Below are 19,579 nucleotides of genomic sequence, written 5' to 3' on the forward strand. Positions count from 1 at the left end.
ACTCCACTTAATCTGCAGCAATCTTGCATCTCCGCAACTCCAGTCCAAGCTGCCTCCTGATAAGAGACTGTCAGTTTTAAGATTTTTTTACTATGTTTGGAGCTAGAAATAATGTATTTCCCCAGTGATTTACTCCTTCTCTAGATGAAGATGTACCATTTCCCCCCTTTCTTTCTGATGTAGTAATAACAGATATTTTTATTTTTCTCTGTGCACCAGCATCAATGCCAAACTTGGCAGGAGTCTGTGAATAGCTTTCAATAATATTGGTTGTGGTAATTCATTCTAGAAAGTAGTCATTGCTCAAACTTTTTTGTTTTAATTTTTAGTGTGTCACAAAGTTCTGGCTCTTTTCTGGTGATAAATGGTGGATTTAAAAAAGTTACATACAGGACAGTCTTCATCATTTTTTAAATGTTTTAGTAATAGTTTATTCACCTGAACAGATTGATAGTGTTTCTTTAATAATTACATAGGTAAAAATAGAAAAACAAATAGAAAGTGACTTGTTAACAATAAGTGTATGATAATTTATTAAAGTTTGCCAATGCAACCACAGATGGTTACATGAAACAGTGCAGTATTTACCCTCCTCAAGGGATATACAACACATCTGGAGACTTTGCCTTCAAGCTAGGCTCTTTATTAACCAAGCTATGCCCATATGCTGCATAATTTAGGAACTGAGTACCATTAAACATATCTATTGTATCTGTTAAGAATTTCCATTGTGTCTAATATATCAGAATACTGAACACTCAAAATCCATAAATGTCTTTACATATTATATGCAAGGATCCTCGTGCAGTCTTCATATCTGTTTTTTAAAATATGTTCTTTAAAAAAAGCTGAATGTTTAGCCTTTAAGGATTATTAGGAACTTTGAAGCTGTTACTATGGGTAGCTCTTTTAAAACTGAATTCCATCAGTGAGAAGTTTCTAACTAGCAATGTGTATTTAAAGATGATCTCATATTTCCACAAAGCTTCAAAACACTTTTAATTCACAAAAAATAGTATAATTGCTATGTAAAAATAAATCCATAAAGAACTAAATTAGTTGCCTGGTGCTACAAAGCAACTAAATCTCACAAAACTATTGTTTTCCTTTAACCATTGTCCCATGATCTTTAGTAATGCTGCTACAATGTCACAGATGCAGCTTGGGTCACAGACACATCTGACTGGTCTGAAAGGTTCTAAAGCTGTATCTACAGGAGTAACACAACAAGTTTTCCCAATCTTATTATATTTAGAGGACTGGCTCAGTTAAAATTTTAACAAAGAAAGAAGAGGCAGTGTGATTAGGATAAAGGAACTTGCTTCAGACTTTAATACCTTGTCAAGATTCTCAGCAGTTGGCATCAATGTGAGCCATTCCAGTTTTAAGTGCAATTTTCCTTTGGAGACTTCATCCAAAGTGAACCACTGCAAACAAAGCAAATTAAGCAAAATGATAATAAATAGCTAAGAGTTCACCATTACATGAACAGCTATCATTACAATTGGCTAATTGATTTTTTTAAATTGTAAACTAGAATAAATCAAGTAGAGCTCTAATCTGCAGAGTCTGAAAGGTAAAAGGATTCAGACATGTTATGTGCTCCATTACATAAATGACTAAGATATAATACAACTGGTCAGCTCCATAACATAAATTGGCGAGTCATGCAGTCCCAATTTCTTGCAGCACAAAATGCTGTAAATCATTGGAATAATTCTTCAAAAAAATTTAAAAGAAGTCTGGGAATTACAAATACAATATAATGTTACAGTAAATCCATAAAACTGCTGTATGGCACAAAGTTCCACTCCATGATCAACACCGTATAACAGGTGTTACTTTAATTAGTTTGACAGGTCTAATAGTACTTCATCTAGGCAAAAGAAACTATTCTACTGAGTTTTTGCTTTTTACAAAGACCAAATCACCAAAAATACAACAATCCTTTTGATGCTTAATTCCTGCTTGCATATGCTGGCAATCTTAAGCATGGTGTGATAAAAGGTGAAGGCTCTCTTCCTGCAACCTTCTTTGATCCAAACCACTCACTCCTTTGACTAATCCCAATGAAGTCTTTAACAACTATAATCCATGGGACCAGACCATGGGACATGCCACTTGAGTTCACTCATGTGTAAGGACTGCAGGACTGATTGCCATGGGGGAAAGAAAGGGCAAACAAGTGAGTACACAGCAAAAGTTTTCCTACCAAAAAGTGACAGACTTACCTCATCTAGGAGGCGTTCCTTCTCAACTTCAGTTAGATCTATCATTAGACTAGAAGAACAAAAAAACTTTAGAGGGGAATCACAAAGCCTAGCACAGGACTTGAAAAAACCATTTATCCTGGCAAGCATAATTTTGCAGCAGCATAGGCACCGACTCCGTGGGTACTCTGGAGCTGGAGCACACACAGAAGAAGGGGCAGATTGAAGTGTGTGTGTGGGGGGGGGGGGTCTTGGAGCACCCACCAAGAAAAATGAAAGTCAGCACCTGTGTGCAGCAGGTTCCTTCTCAAGAGAGGAGCTGGGAGAAAGTAGCAGAATGGCCAAGCACTCCTACTCCTTTAACATGGCAAAGGGAAGTCAGGGAGCCTTGTAAGAGGTAAGATGGCAGAATTATTTGAAGAAGGAGGGATGGAATCGATTGTGGGACAAAAAAATTTCTTGGTGGGGAGGTGCAGTGGATAAGCATTTTGTTGGGGAAGATGTGGCAGTTCAGATATTTTTCACACAGTCTATCAGGGTTAGTTCTTGGACAAGTAAAGTGTCAAGGATTTTTTTCAAACTCTGCTTACAATGAAAAAAAGGGCAGTTATTCTGTCATTTGAAGCTATCTTTACTTTGTCTGCAAGGAAATTATACACACACGCACACCCACACGCTGTAGGTTTGACTTTGCAATGCTATATCTATTTCTATCAAGCATTTAATTTTTTCAGTCCAGAGTTAGACATTTTTATAAAGAATATTTTGAAAATTACCTGGTGTACCATTTTTTATAACACTACTTTAAAACAATAATTTTATTGGAAACATTAACAACTTTTCTGTAAATGTTTCCATTTCTACAAATTTTTGAAGTTTTAAATTGGAAGAGAAAAAGTATGTATCATCATAAACTTGTACAAAATGTTAGGTGGCTTAAGAATTAATTCACTTCTTTTAAAGTGTTTTCGTATGCAAATAGAGATCAATTTTATCTATAAAATGGTACTCAATAGTAACATATATGTTTGGGATTCCAGAATACATATCCAGGGAATTAGGGAATTCTTCTATTTGCTTATTTACAATTTTTTAAAAAGATACGTTATTTTTAAATTTTATTTTATAGCAAATTTATAGCAAGAAATTCCAGCTGAGCACTTCAGAACATTTCATTTCTTTGGCCATAGTTAACAATAGATATTCCTGTTGTATTTACCTTCCCAGAAAGTCATCTTTGTCTGGATCTTCATCAAAGAGCTCAATCTCCAGCTCCTGTCCAGGATGTTCATACACTAAGGCCTAGGAGTATAGTAATTATTAGCAGATAGATGGGTGAGATTACCTAGTCAGTATTACTATAGCAAAACAATGCTGAAAAATTATGAACCACTGTGCATTTGTCACCACACAAAGAAAATGCAATAATAAATATTTAATCTGAATTTGGGGACCAAGTCAACTATTTTTAAGTGATTTTAGCATCCAAATGCTGAAAACTAGATGCATTATAATGTATCAGTAACATTATCTAGAAATAACAGTGCTAGGATGAAGTTTTATACTTAACACAAAAAGAACAGGAGTACTTGTGGCACCTTAGAGACTAACAAATTTATAGTACTCCTGTTCTTTTTGAGAATACAGACTAACACGGCTGCTACCCTGAAACCTATACTTAACACAGCAGTTCCTGGCTTTAGAAAGATTCACTTATTTTAATTAACTCTATATTTATGTTCCTGTAGGTGGAAATATGTATGCTACTGCTCTGTGATTTGGTTTAATATTCTATTTTTCTGTTAAATGTGATAAAAATCTCATGATTTATGTGTGATGATGGCAAAATGTAATGACAGATTTTCCCTTAAAGGAATGGGATGCATCTAGCCCATTCTGACGTTCATACTCTATATAGTAATGTTTTGATAGTATGCCTAGAATTTGTCTTCAGAAATATTGGGACTAACCCCAGACTAAAGAAAGCTACACCTTAAATCAACAGACCATTTATGTATCAATAACTGGGATTTTAGCAGGAGACACATCCAGAAGTTTATCTGCAAAATCTCCCTAATATTTTCCACTGACCAGAACAAAGTGACTCATATTGGAGAACTATTTTAAATTGTGCAATGCAAACTCTGGCAGATTGTACCTCATACACTTCATTCCACTTTGGATTGAGATTTTCTTTGATGACCTTGCTTTGGAAGATTTGGTTGCCAACACGAATGATTCCATAAGGATCTGACTTTCCCTTGACCATTCCCTTTAGGTAAGTATCTTTCCCTTCCAGATCCTGAGCTTCAATAAAGTGTATCCTTAGAACACCCTGAGAAAATGAAGAAGTGTTTACTTAGTGATCTAGAAATATATATCATCATTAATATTCTCAAAAGCAGTTTCTGTAAATCCTTTAAAAACATTACATCACTATTTTGAGACTATATTTGTGTTTAATGTTGAATACGAGTTTGTATTTCCAAACATTTTATAGTAATAACTTTAATCTACAGTATCTGACTTCCTTCAGTTGAGGTCTTCAAAGACAAGGTAATTAAAATGCTAATGGCACTTTTTGCAAACAGGTGTCACAGAGTTGCTGGCTCTTTTAAGGGGAAGAGATAACCAAATCTATGGGGCCTCTTTAAGGAGAACCAGCTCATCTCAGTCCACCTGCAAGTAACTAACCACCGAGATGACTGGCTGGCAGCTAAATGGCAAACAAGGACCAAGACCCGATAAAAGACTACCAGAGCTCAGTTAGGGAGAGTTGGCCTAGAGAAAGACAACTTGTGAGGAGGCAAGCTCCCAGGGAAGAGAGCAGGAGAACTACCAGGGAAAGGAGCTTCAGGAGGGACCTCCCAGATAGCTGCAGGAGGCCAGACTTAAAGAGCTGAGTGCTGCCTACAGAAGAGCTGAAGTTACAGCAGGGAAGGCCCTTGTTCCTAGGAAGGAATCAGCATTGACAGTGACTCCCGGGTAAAGGATCTGGACGTGGAACTGATAGCAGGAGGGAATACTCCATCTGAGTCTAAGAAGCCTGGGTGAAGGTCTTTCTTGTGTCTGTGTTGAACTTCCCATTAATAAAATGAGACCCTGAGAAGGGGGAGGGGGCTGGAAGCGGAGTGGCTGTTCGATTAATTAAAACCATGCTAAACTTACTGATAACCCATTGGGGGAAATTAAGGTAGAGCATCCCTGCAGCACCATACCTGCCAACAAATGCTATCATCTAAAATTAAATAGTAAATTTTATTTGATTTTTCAATAAAAACACCCATCTGGGGCTTTGGTCTAAACATCTAACCATATTCTTTGGTTAGTAGAGGAAAAGGTTCTGCCAACACAGAAGGTAATGGATTTGGTGTCACACTTACAGCTATAGTTTATAAACACTTTATAAACTACTTATAAATGGAACCTCAATATAAACAATATGACTGCATTCAGAGTAAGCTGTAATGTTTTATACACCCACACACGTATAGGTACCGGTATATCTTGAAAAACATCAATACTATACTCAATTGATATATTAATACCAATTTATTTTATAATACAAAAAGTGCTTACCTTTGGTATAGGGAACCGCAATTGGGCAATCTGTACTTCACTCACAAGAGGGACTGTGATTCGATTTGGAAGCACCAAGTAGTTGGATATTATATCCAACATTATGGTATCCGATAAACCACTGTTGGATAAAAAATATCAATTAATTAACAAGATAAAAGATCTTAAGGACATGTTCATGAGACATTATCGTACTGTAGTTGCTTGAGCATGACCCCTTGCAATCATCTTCATGATAGAAGTTCTTAGCAGATCTAGAATTATCCTTAAAATACTAACATACTAACATACTACAGGACAATAAGCAAAAATGCTGTAGTAAGCAGGGCTTTGGAGTGGAGCCTGGAGCTGGAGCATGGAGCAGTTCCGGAGCAGTGGAACTGCAGGTTTTTTCCTGGAACTGGAGTGGAGCCGGAGCACAGCTCCAAAGCCCTGGTAGTAACACTACTTTAGGAGAGTAGGTTTTGAGTCCTTACTGAAGTTTTCACGTATATGGGCAACATCCTTAGTGAGAAGGGAGTGAGCATTACATCTTACTCTTTTTTTTCCTCTTTATTGCATAGCACTGTACAGGAACTTTGTAACAATCAACATTTTGCCCTTTATATTGTTCACCAATTAAGCTGCATGTGTACATGCCAATTTTTTTGGCTACAGGGCACATTTTCTTTTGTGGAAATTGTATAGATTTTTCCCCTCTAATTTATCTGGATTTTAAGTAGGGCTTCACGTCTGTCACAGAGGTTGTAGAAGTCACGGATTCCATGACCTCTGTGACTTCTGCAGGGACCAGTGTGGCTGACCCCAGGGCCATCCAAGCAGCTGACTCTGGGACCAGCTACTCAGGTGAACCCTGGGGACAGTCACACCAGCCGCTGCTCCGGCAGCCCTCGACAGTGGTCCTGGGACAGCCGGTGCAGCTATGATCCGCAGCTCCTGGCAGCGGACACTGGGCAGCTGGCGGAAGCAGCTGCAATCTGCAGCCCTGGCAGCCAGCAGTGGCTCCAGGCACCAGCGAACCAAGCGCGTGCTGGGGCGACAAGCCGCGGGGGGCGGTCTGCCAGTCGCCGTGAGGGCGGCAGTTAGGCTGCCTTCGGCGGCATGACTGCGGGAGGCCTGCTGGTCCCGCAGTATTGGCAGCAATTTGGCGGCAGGTATGCCGAAGTCGCGGGACCGGGGGACCTCACGCAGGCATGCCACCAAAGGCTGACTGCCGTGCGTGGGGCGGCAAAATACATAGAGCTGCCCCTGCTGGCAGCTGCGGTCCACTGGCCCCAGCAGCGGTCCCCAGGTGACTAGTCAGAGCAGCCGTGGTTCATGGTCCCCGGCAGCTGGTACTGCTGGCCCTGGACACCTCCCCGTCCAGTCCCCCTCCACCCTCCCGGTCACAAGATTTAATCACAGGTATTTTTAGTATAAGTCATGGATAGGTTATAGCCGTGAATTTTTGTTTATTGCCTGTAACCTATCCATGACTTTTACTAAAAATATCCATGACTAAATTGTAGCCTTAATTTTAAGCCACCCAGCATTTTCACCCCAAATGGCCACCAGGTGGAAGCAGCAGATGTAAAATAATGGAAAGGCCTAAGATTCTCTTGCTATACATTCTGCTTTTCCCTCAACAAGTGTAATTAATCCAGGGGTATGGAATGGCTTCCGTATGAGGAGAGATTAATAAGACTGGGACTTTTCAGCTTGGAAAAGAGACGGCTAAGGGAGATATGATTGAGATCTATAAAATCATAAGTGGAGTAAAGAAAGTAGATAAGGAAGTGTTGTTTACTACTTCTCATAACACAAGAACTAGGGGTTACCAAATGAAATTAATAGGCAGCAGGTTTAAAACAAATAAAAGGAAGTATTTCTTCACACAACGCATAGTCAACCTGTGGAACTCCTTGCCAGAGGATATTGTGAAGGCCAAGACCATAACAGGGTTCAAAAAATAACTAGATAAATTCATCCTTCAATGGTTATTAGACAGGATAGGCAGGAATGGGGGGTCCCTAGCCTCTGTTTGCCAGAAGCTGGGAATGAGCGACTGGGGATGGATCACTTGATGATTACCTGTTCTGTTCATTCCCTCTGGGGCACTTGGCACTGGCCACTGTTGGAAGACAGGATACTGAGCTAGATGGCCCTTTGGTCTGACCCAATAGGGCCATTCTTATGTTCTTATGCCTCTCACCATCGTCACCCAGGAAAAAAGGCTACTGAATAAAGTATAAGATCTGTTACCTCCATTACATATTGATGAAGCAGATGTTCACCGTTGTGCATTTTAGTTTTTAAATGTGACTATTTTAATCATTCAACTCTGCTTTGGAAAGCTAGGCTGTGTTGTACTATTACAAAACAAGCTATCTTTTTGCATGCATTCAAAGAAATTAGGACGGTTTAAATTAAAAACAAAATGCACAAAGAAAAAATGTGTGTCGTGAGAGTGAAGTACAGCCTGCAGCGAACAGAGAACTAGTGTCCCATTATGAAGAGAAGGGCACTAAAATCATACTCGTTAGGAATCATTAACAAAATCTTATTTCTCCTGAGCAATGCCAATGAGAAAAATAGTAAGATAGGGTCTAAACTGAGCTCTGAAACAATATTAGCACATTTCTAGAGAAACAACACTGTCTGGTTGTACTGTCTACACTTGTAAAAATTGGACATGTATTTCACTACTGGTACACTGCGAGTGGTAGCAGCACCATAGTGAGGTTTAGGAGTTTGTAACCACGGCTAGATAACATAGGGAGATATACCTGAGCCCTCTCTAAATAACAGCTTCAATTATTGCTACAGCTGGTTCAGCTGTGCCAGTGGCAAACTGCAGATTTGATTTTGCCAGTGAAGCCACACATTTTAAAGGTGCTATTTTGAAATGTCAGTGTAGATAGGACTTAGGGTAATAAGTATCAGCAAATGTTCTGGACTACTCACAACAGGACATACAACGTGGACAATTTGTTTAAGGTCTCTTCTGCACTCAGATGTAACCCTGATTCAGCAATTGGTATAGCGGAATAAGTGCTGACAGCTAAATATAGACAAGGGCAAGCCAGTGTTGGCACTGATTGAACTAACTGATAGGTGAATTCTTGGTTCCCCTTATCGGTACAAGAAGAGTACAGTCCAGGCCCCACCAATTGCTGAACTGGGGTTATTCTTAAGTGTTGACAAGGCCCTAATCACAAGATATATTTTGTGCCCCAATTTGGGTCTCTACTAAAATATGTACCCTGCTGTAATAAAACAGCACTCGTCTACAACTCTCTGGATGCACACACACTACAGTGGTCAGTTTGGTCACCATTATCTTACACTGTCCTTGCCATCCTTCACTAGCACAAAACACACCTACTCCTACACATATATCCTCAGAACTGCACAGAGTTTTGCTGACACATTCAAATCCAAATGCAAGTTGTACTGTCAGAAAGTTTTATTTTATCTGAAGAGAGAAAACAGTGCCTAGGTGTAACACCGATGACACTTGTCAGGGGGTGGGATAGAACTTGGCTCTGTGGAGCTAAATGCATAAGCTAAAACCCACATGCCTCTTTGCTAAGGCTGTAGCAGACTCCTTAATCTCTAAGTGGTCTCGGTGCCACTAGATGGGACAGAGCACCACACCTAAGAGGTGTGGGGATTACATAGGCACTACAATTCCTGGATATTTAAACTCCTTTTCATATTATTGTCTTTGCTTTGATTTTTTGTTTTTGTTTTAAAACAGACTAAACCAGTTTTGAGTTAGCTAAAAGTTTAAAATGTTTTTAGGCAGTAAACCAAAATTTTTAATACATGAATAAACTCTCATGTAAAGAAACAAGTAAGATGGGAATGTTGCATCAAAGCATATTAAAGTTTCATTTTGGGAAGAGTATTTGCTGGTATGTGATAAACCTCTGCAAAGAGAGGCTGATAACAGAATCAACATATTACCTGTAGTGTGACTACTGGGTAACTAAAATAGGCATTGAACCTGAAGCTACAAATCTGCTTTGAAGGACTCCTCCTCCTGATTACCATGCATCTCTGAATGAGCATGTTACCTGAGGGAAACATGCAGCTGGCAGAAGGCACCACTCCCAAACCTTCCCTGAAACTCCACTGCCAAACCCTAGAGGTGGTCACTTAATGAAACTGGTAGTGTCAAATTTTCCTCACCAAAATACTCAGCTGACAGTTTTGGGTCTTCAAAATATTTTAAACTCCTAGGAAAATGTTTTTATCTTTAGTGGGTGTATGGAATCAAATAGAGGAATCAAAATATGGCAAGTAAAAAGCCTAAAACAGATATTTGTGACACTTTAGCCAATGATTTTACAGCTCAAGTGAAAACCAGCAAAATAAACACATGAGACAGCAACAGGGGCCTGTAGTTACAGAACTTATTGTAATGGGTGGAGCATTACCAGCTAACCTCAAATATTTAACATCCTGAGTTTGGGACAGCTGGACTGTGACAAAACTAGAATTGCTACATTTTTTCACTCCAAGATGAGGTGTGTCTAGTAAAGCGAAAATCCTATCAAGTCTTCTTTCAGGAAAGAACTGTTTTCTTCTAAATGTTATATTGATGAAGACTACAGAGAAAATGCCACTGGTTTAGTAAAACATTTTCAACTTTGTACAGAAGGCTGATGTACAGTAGTTGCTACTAAGTCAGTTATTGGTTAGCAGTCAGACGCCACACACCGTTTATATCTGTGATTCCCCAGTTTCCTCCTACACCTCAAATAAGAAATAACTCTGGTAACTATGGCACTTGTTAGCAAACAACTGACTTCTTAATGGCAACCACTGTTATAGGAACATAAGAACTGAAAAATTGCATCAGACCAGTGATCCATCCAGCACCCTGATGTTGGCCACTATCAGATGCTTCAGGGTGGTGCAAGAAAACACATACTGGACAATTATGGAGTATTTTGCCCAAAAGTGAAGTGTTCTCCTAATCCCTGTCAGTTAATGGTTCACGAGTGCCCTGAAGTATAAATGTTTATGTCACTTACATTACTAAGTTCTTACCACCCTCTCTAACATAGCTGTGGGTATTCTGTACCCATGTAAACATTGAATTCTACTAAGCTCATGGCTTCAGTGAGGTCTTGTGGCAATTGGTATCATAAGTTAATTATATTTTGTAAAATCAGATATTTATTTTTATCAGTTTCAAATAAGTTTCCTTCCAGTTTCAAATAATACAACAAGAAACTCTCAATTAATGCACCCACTACGTATTGCAGGAGAAGAGCATCAAAGTTAGTCCTAATCCCTGCTAGCATGTGACAAAAAATGTTGAGGCAATTTAGTGATAAAAAGCTAATGTTATTACTTAAGATAAACACTTCAAATATTTTTCAAAATAAAATTATTTTCCCTTCATTTAAACAAAAATGTTAAACAGCTGACATAACTGCCAGAGCCACAAGCACGAATTGATGGTCAATGGGAGACTTTATGTCCTTCCTTGCAAGCAGCAACATCTTATTCATCACTGGTTACAACGGCTAAAATAGATTTGTTTTGAATGTCCATCTTCCCAAATCAAGGAAAATAAATACCAATACAGCACTAAAGTGTTACCGGTGAAAGTAAACATGAGTCAACTCAGTTTTAGTTTCCACAGCAACTCCACCTCGCCCACGCTGCACACATTATGTAGATGTGTGGCCAAATTGAGGGTGCTATGGTAACTGTTACTGAGTTTTTGACTTTGGCAAACTTACACAGTTTTATTTACATTTTAGGTCTTTGTTTTCCAAGCAAACAATATATATCTAGACAGAGAGAAGAATCTCTAAAGTCTAGTGGGCCTAAATGTTGCTGATATCTTAATCAGTTTTATTAGCTGAAAACAGCAAAAGATTACTCAAAGGCTATAGTCTAGAAGTACATAATTTTCTCTTTTGCCAAGAGGACTTCTTTCCTCAAAGAGTCAGTTTTAAGTGGGCTCTAAACAAAAGCAGTTAGGCAACCATTATCCTAATTTTTATTAATTTTTATTAATGCAATTCTAATTTCAATTTGTTCAGTTGGGATTTCACACAACTTCAAATATCATTAAGTGACGTCTTAGTCATACATTTTGAGTAATGAAGGATTTTCATCTCATTCCTTTATCCAAGGTTACCAAAACGATTCTGGAATCAAGTAACACTTGAGAGTTTAAACATCTTATTTTCAGGTATCAAACTTAAGTTTGATAATTTTGGCTTTGGTGATTGGCCTGCCAGTCTTCTAATTTGATCCCAAATGTCTGAGTCAAACTCATTCCTCTCATTAGTCTTTGTTCCACTATTACAACAGTTTAAAGCTCTGGCTAAACATGGATAACTTTAATGTGAAGGAATTAATGGTATTATCCTAATTAGTATCAAAGCCCTTATATCACAACATTTTTCCCCCTCTCCCAATTCTTTATTTCGTGAAGAATTTTTATCCTTTAATATCACAAAGAATCATGAAACCCAGGTCAACATGTTTTTTCTGTTTTCAAATATAAAGCAATATTCCTTCATCACTTCCTTTGATCACCACTTAATACAGTGCAGGGTCCCAAAAAAGTTTTGAAAGGAAGGAAACTGAACACTTCAAATGAGGAAAAAATAATCATGAACACCTTTGAAACTAACTGCTATGAGAATACCCCATATTACTGAATTTTAAACAGGCAAGACCATAATCATGGATTATTTTAAACCTCAGTAACTGAAATTCATATAAATTTTTTTTTTTTTCAAATTCTTTCTCCCACTGAAGTGAATGGGAGGTTTCAAGCCCTTGAAGGCATATTGCTGTTTCACACATATACACACAATAGTAGTAGTTTATTGGGAACAGCTTAGACATGAGAGCTTATTGGGAACAGAATCTTCCATTCTGCAAAAATTTTCAATCACAATTTTTCATAGGAGGGAAAGGCAAGAAAAATTCAATTTCAGAAGTACCAAAATGGATTTTTTCAGTTTGCCAGCTGCCCTGGTTCCTGACTCCTGGATTAGCTGCCCAGCTCCCCAGCAGCATTCCATATCAGCAGTTAGATCCCAGTCCTGTGAATAAAGTGACTGAAAACTGTTTTGCTGGAAAAGCCAGCTCTTGTAGACATAACCCTTTCTTATACTACTATAATGTTTTATCATTAAATCCTCATTGTTATATAATTTCTACACACTCTAAATGGAATATTAAGTGGCAATGGGCCATAAGACATTTAACCTACATATTTAGCTGGTTTCAGATCTAACCAGGATATTTTAGATTTTCTAACTTTCTGACTCTTCCACACACACTTTTTATGAGGAAATGGACAAGGAGGCAAAACAGACACAGTGACTTTTATTATGCTTACTTCAGTCCTGGAACATCCAGAAGATTGGTCAGTCCTGTCCAATTAATTTCCAGAAGCTGTAAACAGGAGAAAAAAATAAAAGTTGCTCACAGTTCTCAGTGCTGAGGAAACAAAGCTGACAAAATAAGCATTTTGATAGGTGTGAAGCTGATGGCTAGCTTCCAGGAAGCTATTGTTTTTAAACTAAAAAACACACTGATCTCATCATTAATCTCTCAATATGAAGTGTACACATACAGTATCAGGATGGTTTTAGACATGCCAAACCAACAACCTATTACTATAACCCAGGGGTGCCCAACCTGCGGCCCACCAAAACATTTCATAAGGCCCATGGCCTGCTTCAACACACTATAACAGCCAATTCATTAGCGTTTTATCATCATGTTTACATCATTTTAGTGTACACATGTGTAAATAGACAACACTATACATAGAAACAACCTATCTAAAGACATACAAACAAGTTGAACTTAAAATATAAATTAATACAGGTGACTTTAAATCTTATTAAATATGTAGAATCTGTTTGGCCCACATAAGGTTGTGCTTAGATTTCTGTGGCCCTCCTGTGTAATAAGGTTGGTGCTATAATCAGTGGTTTTCTCCTTTGGTCAAATATTCATACGTTCACTCTGCACATACTTCTTGACAAAGTGACTAATGAAAGACACAACAGTATTGCGTCTACAAATAAAACAAGTTTCCTCAGTGGACTCAGTATCAACCTTAACCTATTACTGGAGTTGGCCATCATTTTTCATTTACCTCTAGATCAGTGGTTCTTAATCTTTACTGTACCCTGCACCCTTTTGAATCTCAAAATATGTTCTCGCACCCCTTATCAAAAATCAAAATATGTTCTTACACCCCTTATCAAAAATAGTTGAAGTAGGTCAGTTTTTTAAACCTAGATATATTTTTGTTTGTATATTACAGTAATCGTTAAAAAATTTATAATGTTAGTAAATACATAGGTTTGATGAAACAAAGTAGTTGTACTTACATGCCTTTGCTTAATTTGTGTTTTCGATGATTTACCTTCTAAAAAAATCTGGCGTCTCTCGCACCCCAGGTTAAGAACCAATGCTCTAGATAATGAAAACCTACCTTTTATATTTTTACTTACAGTAGAACCTCAGAGTTACGAACAACTCAGGAAGGGAGTTGTTCGTAACTCTGAAATGTTTGTAACTCTGAACAAAACGTTATGGTTGTTCTTTCAAAAGTTTACAACTGAACACTGACTTAATACAGCTTTGAAACTTTACTATGCAGAAGAAAAATGCTGCTTTCCCTTTTTTTAGTAGTTTACATTTAACGCAGTATTGTACAGTCTTTGCTTCCCTCCACCCCTCTCTGCTACTGCCCGATTGCGTATTTCTGGTTCCAAATGAGGTGTGTGGATGGCTGGTCAATTCATAACTCTGGTCTTTGTAACTCTAAGGTTCTACGGTAATTCACTGGACATTATGGAAAAAATCACTCATAAACCTGAGGTTCTTGAAAACTATGTTCAGAAAGTGAACTCCACCTCTCTTCAGGCTTTCTGCTCTATTTGTTAGTATCTCTCCTTCTCAGTTGGCTAGTGACATACTAGAACAATGTTTGTAAGTAAATGCACCACCTCAATTTACAAGGTGAACCTCTGTGATGGAGTTTGCAGATTTCACACTAAACCTGAGCATGGCATAGAGCAGTACTGGGCTAGGGAGGAGGGAGGGAAAATTAAAAGGACCTGGTACTCTAAATTGAGCGGGTAACAGCACCAGGAAGTGAGACTATGAAGCTGTGAAAGGAGCCTGGAGCTGTGAAAGGACTGGCTGCAGCATTCCTAAAGCTACTCTGGATGTGATGATCCGGATTCAACTCCCCCTTCTTCGGGAGTTGTAAACTCACAAGAGACAGAGTAAAACAAGATCTTGTCCCAATGACAGACTAACCTCATACTCCCGAGCCCATGAAAATGCCCCAGAGGAGCAACAGCCTGGTAGGAAGTGATCGGAGGGGGGAGAGGGGGGAGTATAACTTGGGGTGGACCAGCAAGTGGTCCAAACACTGCAATGCCCCTATAGGGCCCTAGGTCAGGAGGGACCCAGTGGAGTTGGAAGCCCTGGATCCCCCACCTTACTCTCCTGTACCTCTATTGTGACAGAACCTTAAGGGGAATAGAAGAAATACTCAGGAGAGATTGAGGCCTGCCACATACAAATCAGCCAGAGTCCTGTCTAGAATGACCAGACCAGAAAGAACTGTGGAGCCATTGCCTGACCACTAGAGGACAGGGGCTCTCAAACTGGGGGCGTGACCCCTTAAGAGGTCACAGGGTTATTACATAGAATATCAGGGTTGGAAGGGACCTTGGGAGGTCATCTAGTCCAACCCCCTGCTCAAAGCAGGACCAATTCGCAGACAGATTTTTGCCCCAGATCCCTAAACTGCCCCCTCAAGGACTGAGCTCACAACTATGAGCTGTCAGCCTCCATCCCCAAGCCTCACTTCACCTCCAGCATTTTTAACAGTGTTAAATATTAAAAAAGTGTTTTTAATTTCTAAGGGGGAGTCATTCTCAGAGGCTTGCTGTGTGAAAGGGGTCACCAGTACAAATGTTTGAGAGCCAGTTGGCCTAGTGCAATGGTTATCAGACTGACCTGCTCTGACCACCCTCATGCACAGAACTCTTTGTGGCATGCATTATTCCCATGGGAGAAATTCTTCCCTAAATCTAGCTTTAGGTTTATATGCCTTTTTATTTTTTACTATATAAATGCAGATGTTCTTATTGTTTATTCAAATACTTAATCCTTTTGTGAATCCTACTAGGATCCTGGCCTCGATGACATTATGTGGCAGTGAGTTTAGGATTAATTGTGCCTTGTGTCAAAATATATTTTCCTTTACCAGTTTTAAAATATATTGCCTTTCAATTTCATTTAATGTCCCTTTATTCTTGTATTATGAGAACAAATGATGCAGTCCATGGCTGATACCTTTGTAGGCTGATATTCATTTAATCCATATAATTTAAAAGTTCAAATATGTAAACACACATAAACTGAATTGTTTGATATAGAGAATCTCCTTTTTTGGTTTAGAAAAATTAAAACAATGCCAGCATCTCCCTCTATACTTCTCTTGCAAGAAAAAGCTTCATATTGGTTTTGAATAAGTAAACAAGTTGACCGAATTGAATTTCCTTGGCTACAATCTCCTTTTTACTTTCTAAAAAATATTCTATCAATTGCATAAAAATTGGCTGAGTGGTAAAAAAAAAAAAATCTACTCAAATGGTAATATCACTGCATAAGCAAAATGGCACAACAGCCTTTTGTTTCCTTTTTGCCTTTTGGCTGAACCACTATGCTGTTTCTTTACCTACAAATATCAAGGACTGATTTTTGCAACTGTCTATGATGCATGATTACCATAAATATGCAGAAAGGCTCACATGTATTCATTTTGTTATTTCAAAACCAAAGCTCGTGCCATTCTTTCTAAAGAACCAAATCTATCTCAACAGTTTGCTTTAATTGGCAAGTTCCTTTTGTATCCTTACACTAACAGTGAACAAGAAGACTATGCCTTCACATACTACCATACATCTGAAGATTTCAATGTGATTTTATGAAGGTGGGTAAGTACAACTACTGTTGTATAGACTGAAAAACTGAGGGACTACATTTGTATCTACAAAGGAACTTGCCTAATTTCTCAGTAAGGGGTAGTGAGAAACCAGATCTCTTGACATCCAGTACCCTTGCTCCAACTATTTGATGGAGTTCAGATACCATGAGGATAGAGGTTTGTGGCTTCCAAACTACGCCCTTGGGAAGCTTGTGGAGGCAATGGCTGTGATGGAAACTTTTAGGGGGGAAGGCACCTCTGGGACTTTGATCCAGTCATGGCACTGTTCTCACTCATCACTGCTGCTGCTGTGCCTAGGGTGACCAAGTGTCTGGTTTTGGACCGGAACACCCGGTCGAAAAGGGATCCTGGCGGGTGCTGACCGGAATGTGCCGCGCAGCAGGGCTGGCAGACTCCGTGCTAGCCGCCACACGGCTGCTGGGTCGGGAAGCAGCCAGCATGTCCGGCTCCTAGCCTTAGGGCCTGCCAAGAGGGGTCCGCGTGCTGCACGCCCCACACACACATGCACACAGGTGCAGCTCCCATTGGCTGGGAACACTTCAAACTCCCAGGACATTCTATAACAGATTTAAAAGGAACTATTCTTGGACAAAAAAAATTCAGAAATAGACTTCAAAGAGAAACAGCAGAACTAAAATTCATTTGCAAATTTAACACCATTAATTTGGGCTTGAATAGGGACTGGGAGTGGCTGGCTCATTACAAAAGCAGCTTTGCCTTTCCTGGAATTGACACCTCCTCATCTATTATTGGGAGTGGACTTCATCCACCCTGATCAAATTGGCCCTGTCAATACTGGTTCTCCACTTGTGAGGTACGCTCTTCTCTTGTCATTATATAATGCCTGCATCTGTAACTTTCACTCCATGCATCTGAAGAAGTGGGGACACATTAACTGGGATGAATAAAGGGTGATGCAAGTTAACGTATGCTGAATAGGTGAGGTACAAAAGACATTTCAGATTTTGCCAGTGGGGACATTTCAAATGTGTAGCAAAGACCTACTCTGAATTGGTGTTTGGAGCTCCACTCTGAATACTGACATCTTCCCATTCACAGGTGTCAGTACTTTCTGTATTGCTGATGAATAGTCTAAAATATAGCAACAATCTGCTGTCTCACAGCAATGAGTGGTAATCACTTCCAGACAGGTATATTCACCAATTGAAATGTCACTAAGGGAGTGCTGAAAACCAACTAACAAACCTTGCAGTAGAGTTCCAATTCATTTGGAAAGCAGCTGTAAAGAAAAGTTAATAGTCTTTTCTGTGGTGCCAAGGTCAAGGGACATCTTTCAAAAAATTACTTGTCTTGATGACTTACATCGTGCTAACCGGGAGTACTACAGGAACACTTGCCAAACTGAAAGATGCACATTACATTCATTCCATCAGGCAGTGTAGAGTTACTTGTTCAGATTAACACCAGGCAATGGGTTTTTCCAACCTTGTTATGAACCCCTTGCTAAAGCTTTAAGGTGACCTGGGGACCTAATATCCGAAGGGGAAAAAGTTCATATGAGACTTGTTACATGAAGAGGTTTAATAAGACGATGTGTTGACAAGATACCTTTCAACCAATGACAAATGTATATAAGTTAACATACACACAGAGAATGCCAACTATGAAATGAAGCTGTTCATATTATAATACTGCACAGCCAAAGTTCCAGAGTGCAATCAGAACATGGAGTGAGAGTTATCTGATTACTACAAGAGAGAGAATAAATACTACCCCCTTAAATTCCTTAAACCAAAACACCATGCCCTCTGGTCAAAATGCTCTGAGCATTAAAAACAAAACCAAGTAAAATACTTGAACACATGGTAAAGTGGAACCAGATTTTTCTCTTTCCAAAAACAAATAAGGTATGTGTTCTGTAGTCTCTAAACAAACACATAAGATGTTACCAGTTTAAGATCTGATCCTGCACACGCTTCCTGGTGGGGATAGTGCTTACTCCTACTACATGCGTAGTCCCAACAGAAGAGTTTTCAGAACTGGGTCTGTTGTCAAACATTTTTTGGTATATGTTGTAAATACTGTACACTAAACTGCAAGAACTGACAGGGATTAAAATCTACAGTAGAACCTCAGAGTTACGAACTGACCAATCAACCACACACCTCATTTGGAACTGGAAGTATGCAATTAGGCAGCCACAGAGACCAAAATAAATAAATAAATGAATACGGTACAGTACTGTGTTAAACATAGACTACTAAAAAAATAAAGGTAAAGTTTAAACTTTATTTTGACAAAATAAGGAAACTATTTCTGTGCTTGTTTCATTTAAATTAAGATGGTTAAAAGCAGCATTTTTTTCTGCACAGTAAAGTTTCAAAACTGTATTAAGTCAATGTTCAGTTGTAAACTTTTGAAAGAACAACCATAACATATTGTTCAGAGTTATGAACATTTCAGAGTTACAAACAACCTCTATTCCCAAGGTGTTCATAACTCTGAGGTTCTATTATATAAGGAAGAGGTGAGAGGGCTTTCCCACTACAGTACTTGTAATTGAACAAAATTTATGGGAAAACCCACCTATGATTTTGAGATGATATACATAGCTCTGTTGGTCGTGGTAGAGAAATTCCTACTGAAAGAAAAGGTTGATAAACATGCTTTCATGATGTTGACATTTAACTGTGTGCAGTAAAACTTAAAGCAACCTAAAGAATCTATTACCTCTCATGTTTCCATATGACTAAATATGAAAATACCAGAATGAATAAAAATCAGAATAAAAAAAATCAAATTTTAAAAAGTTAAATAATTTTAA

General features: G+C 38.8%; 1 protein-coding gene across 4 annotated transcripts in view; it reads right to left on the reverse strand.

The window, feature by feature from the left end:
- ESYT2 (extended synaptotagmin 2) overlaps positions 1 to 19,579 on the reverse strand; it is a 135,544-nt gene that overhangs the window by 34,957 nt on the left and 81,008 nt on the right. For all 4 annotated transcript variants that reach the window (XM_034760015.1, XM_034760017.1, XM_034760018.1 and 1 more), the window contains exons 7-12: positions 13,150 to 13,205; positions 5,790 to 5,910; positions 4,369 to 4,545; positions 3,430 to 3,512; positions 2,232 to 2,280; positions 1,338 to 1,427 (exon numbers count right to left, since the gene is read on the reverse strand). In XM_034760015.1, coding sequence (XP_034615906.1) covers positions 1,338 to 1,427; positions 2,232 to 2,280; positions 3,430 to 3,512; positions 4,369 to 4,545; positions 5,790 to 5,910; positions 13,150 to 13,205 — 576 coding nt within the window. The remainder of the gene's footprint in view (positions 1 to 1,337; positions 1,428 to 2,231; positions 2,281 to 3,429; positions 3,513 to 4,368; positions 4,546 to 5,789; positions 5,911 to 13,149; positions 13,206 to 19,579) is intronic.

The sequence above is a fragment of the Trachemys scripta genome, chromosome 2 (assembly GCF_013100865.1).
Source record: "Trachemys scripta elegans isolate TJP31775 chromosome 2, CAS_Tse_1.0, whole genome shotgun sequence".
Lineage (NCBI taxonomy): Eukaryota > Metazoa > Chordata > Testudines > Emydidae > Trachemys > Trachemys scripta.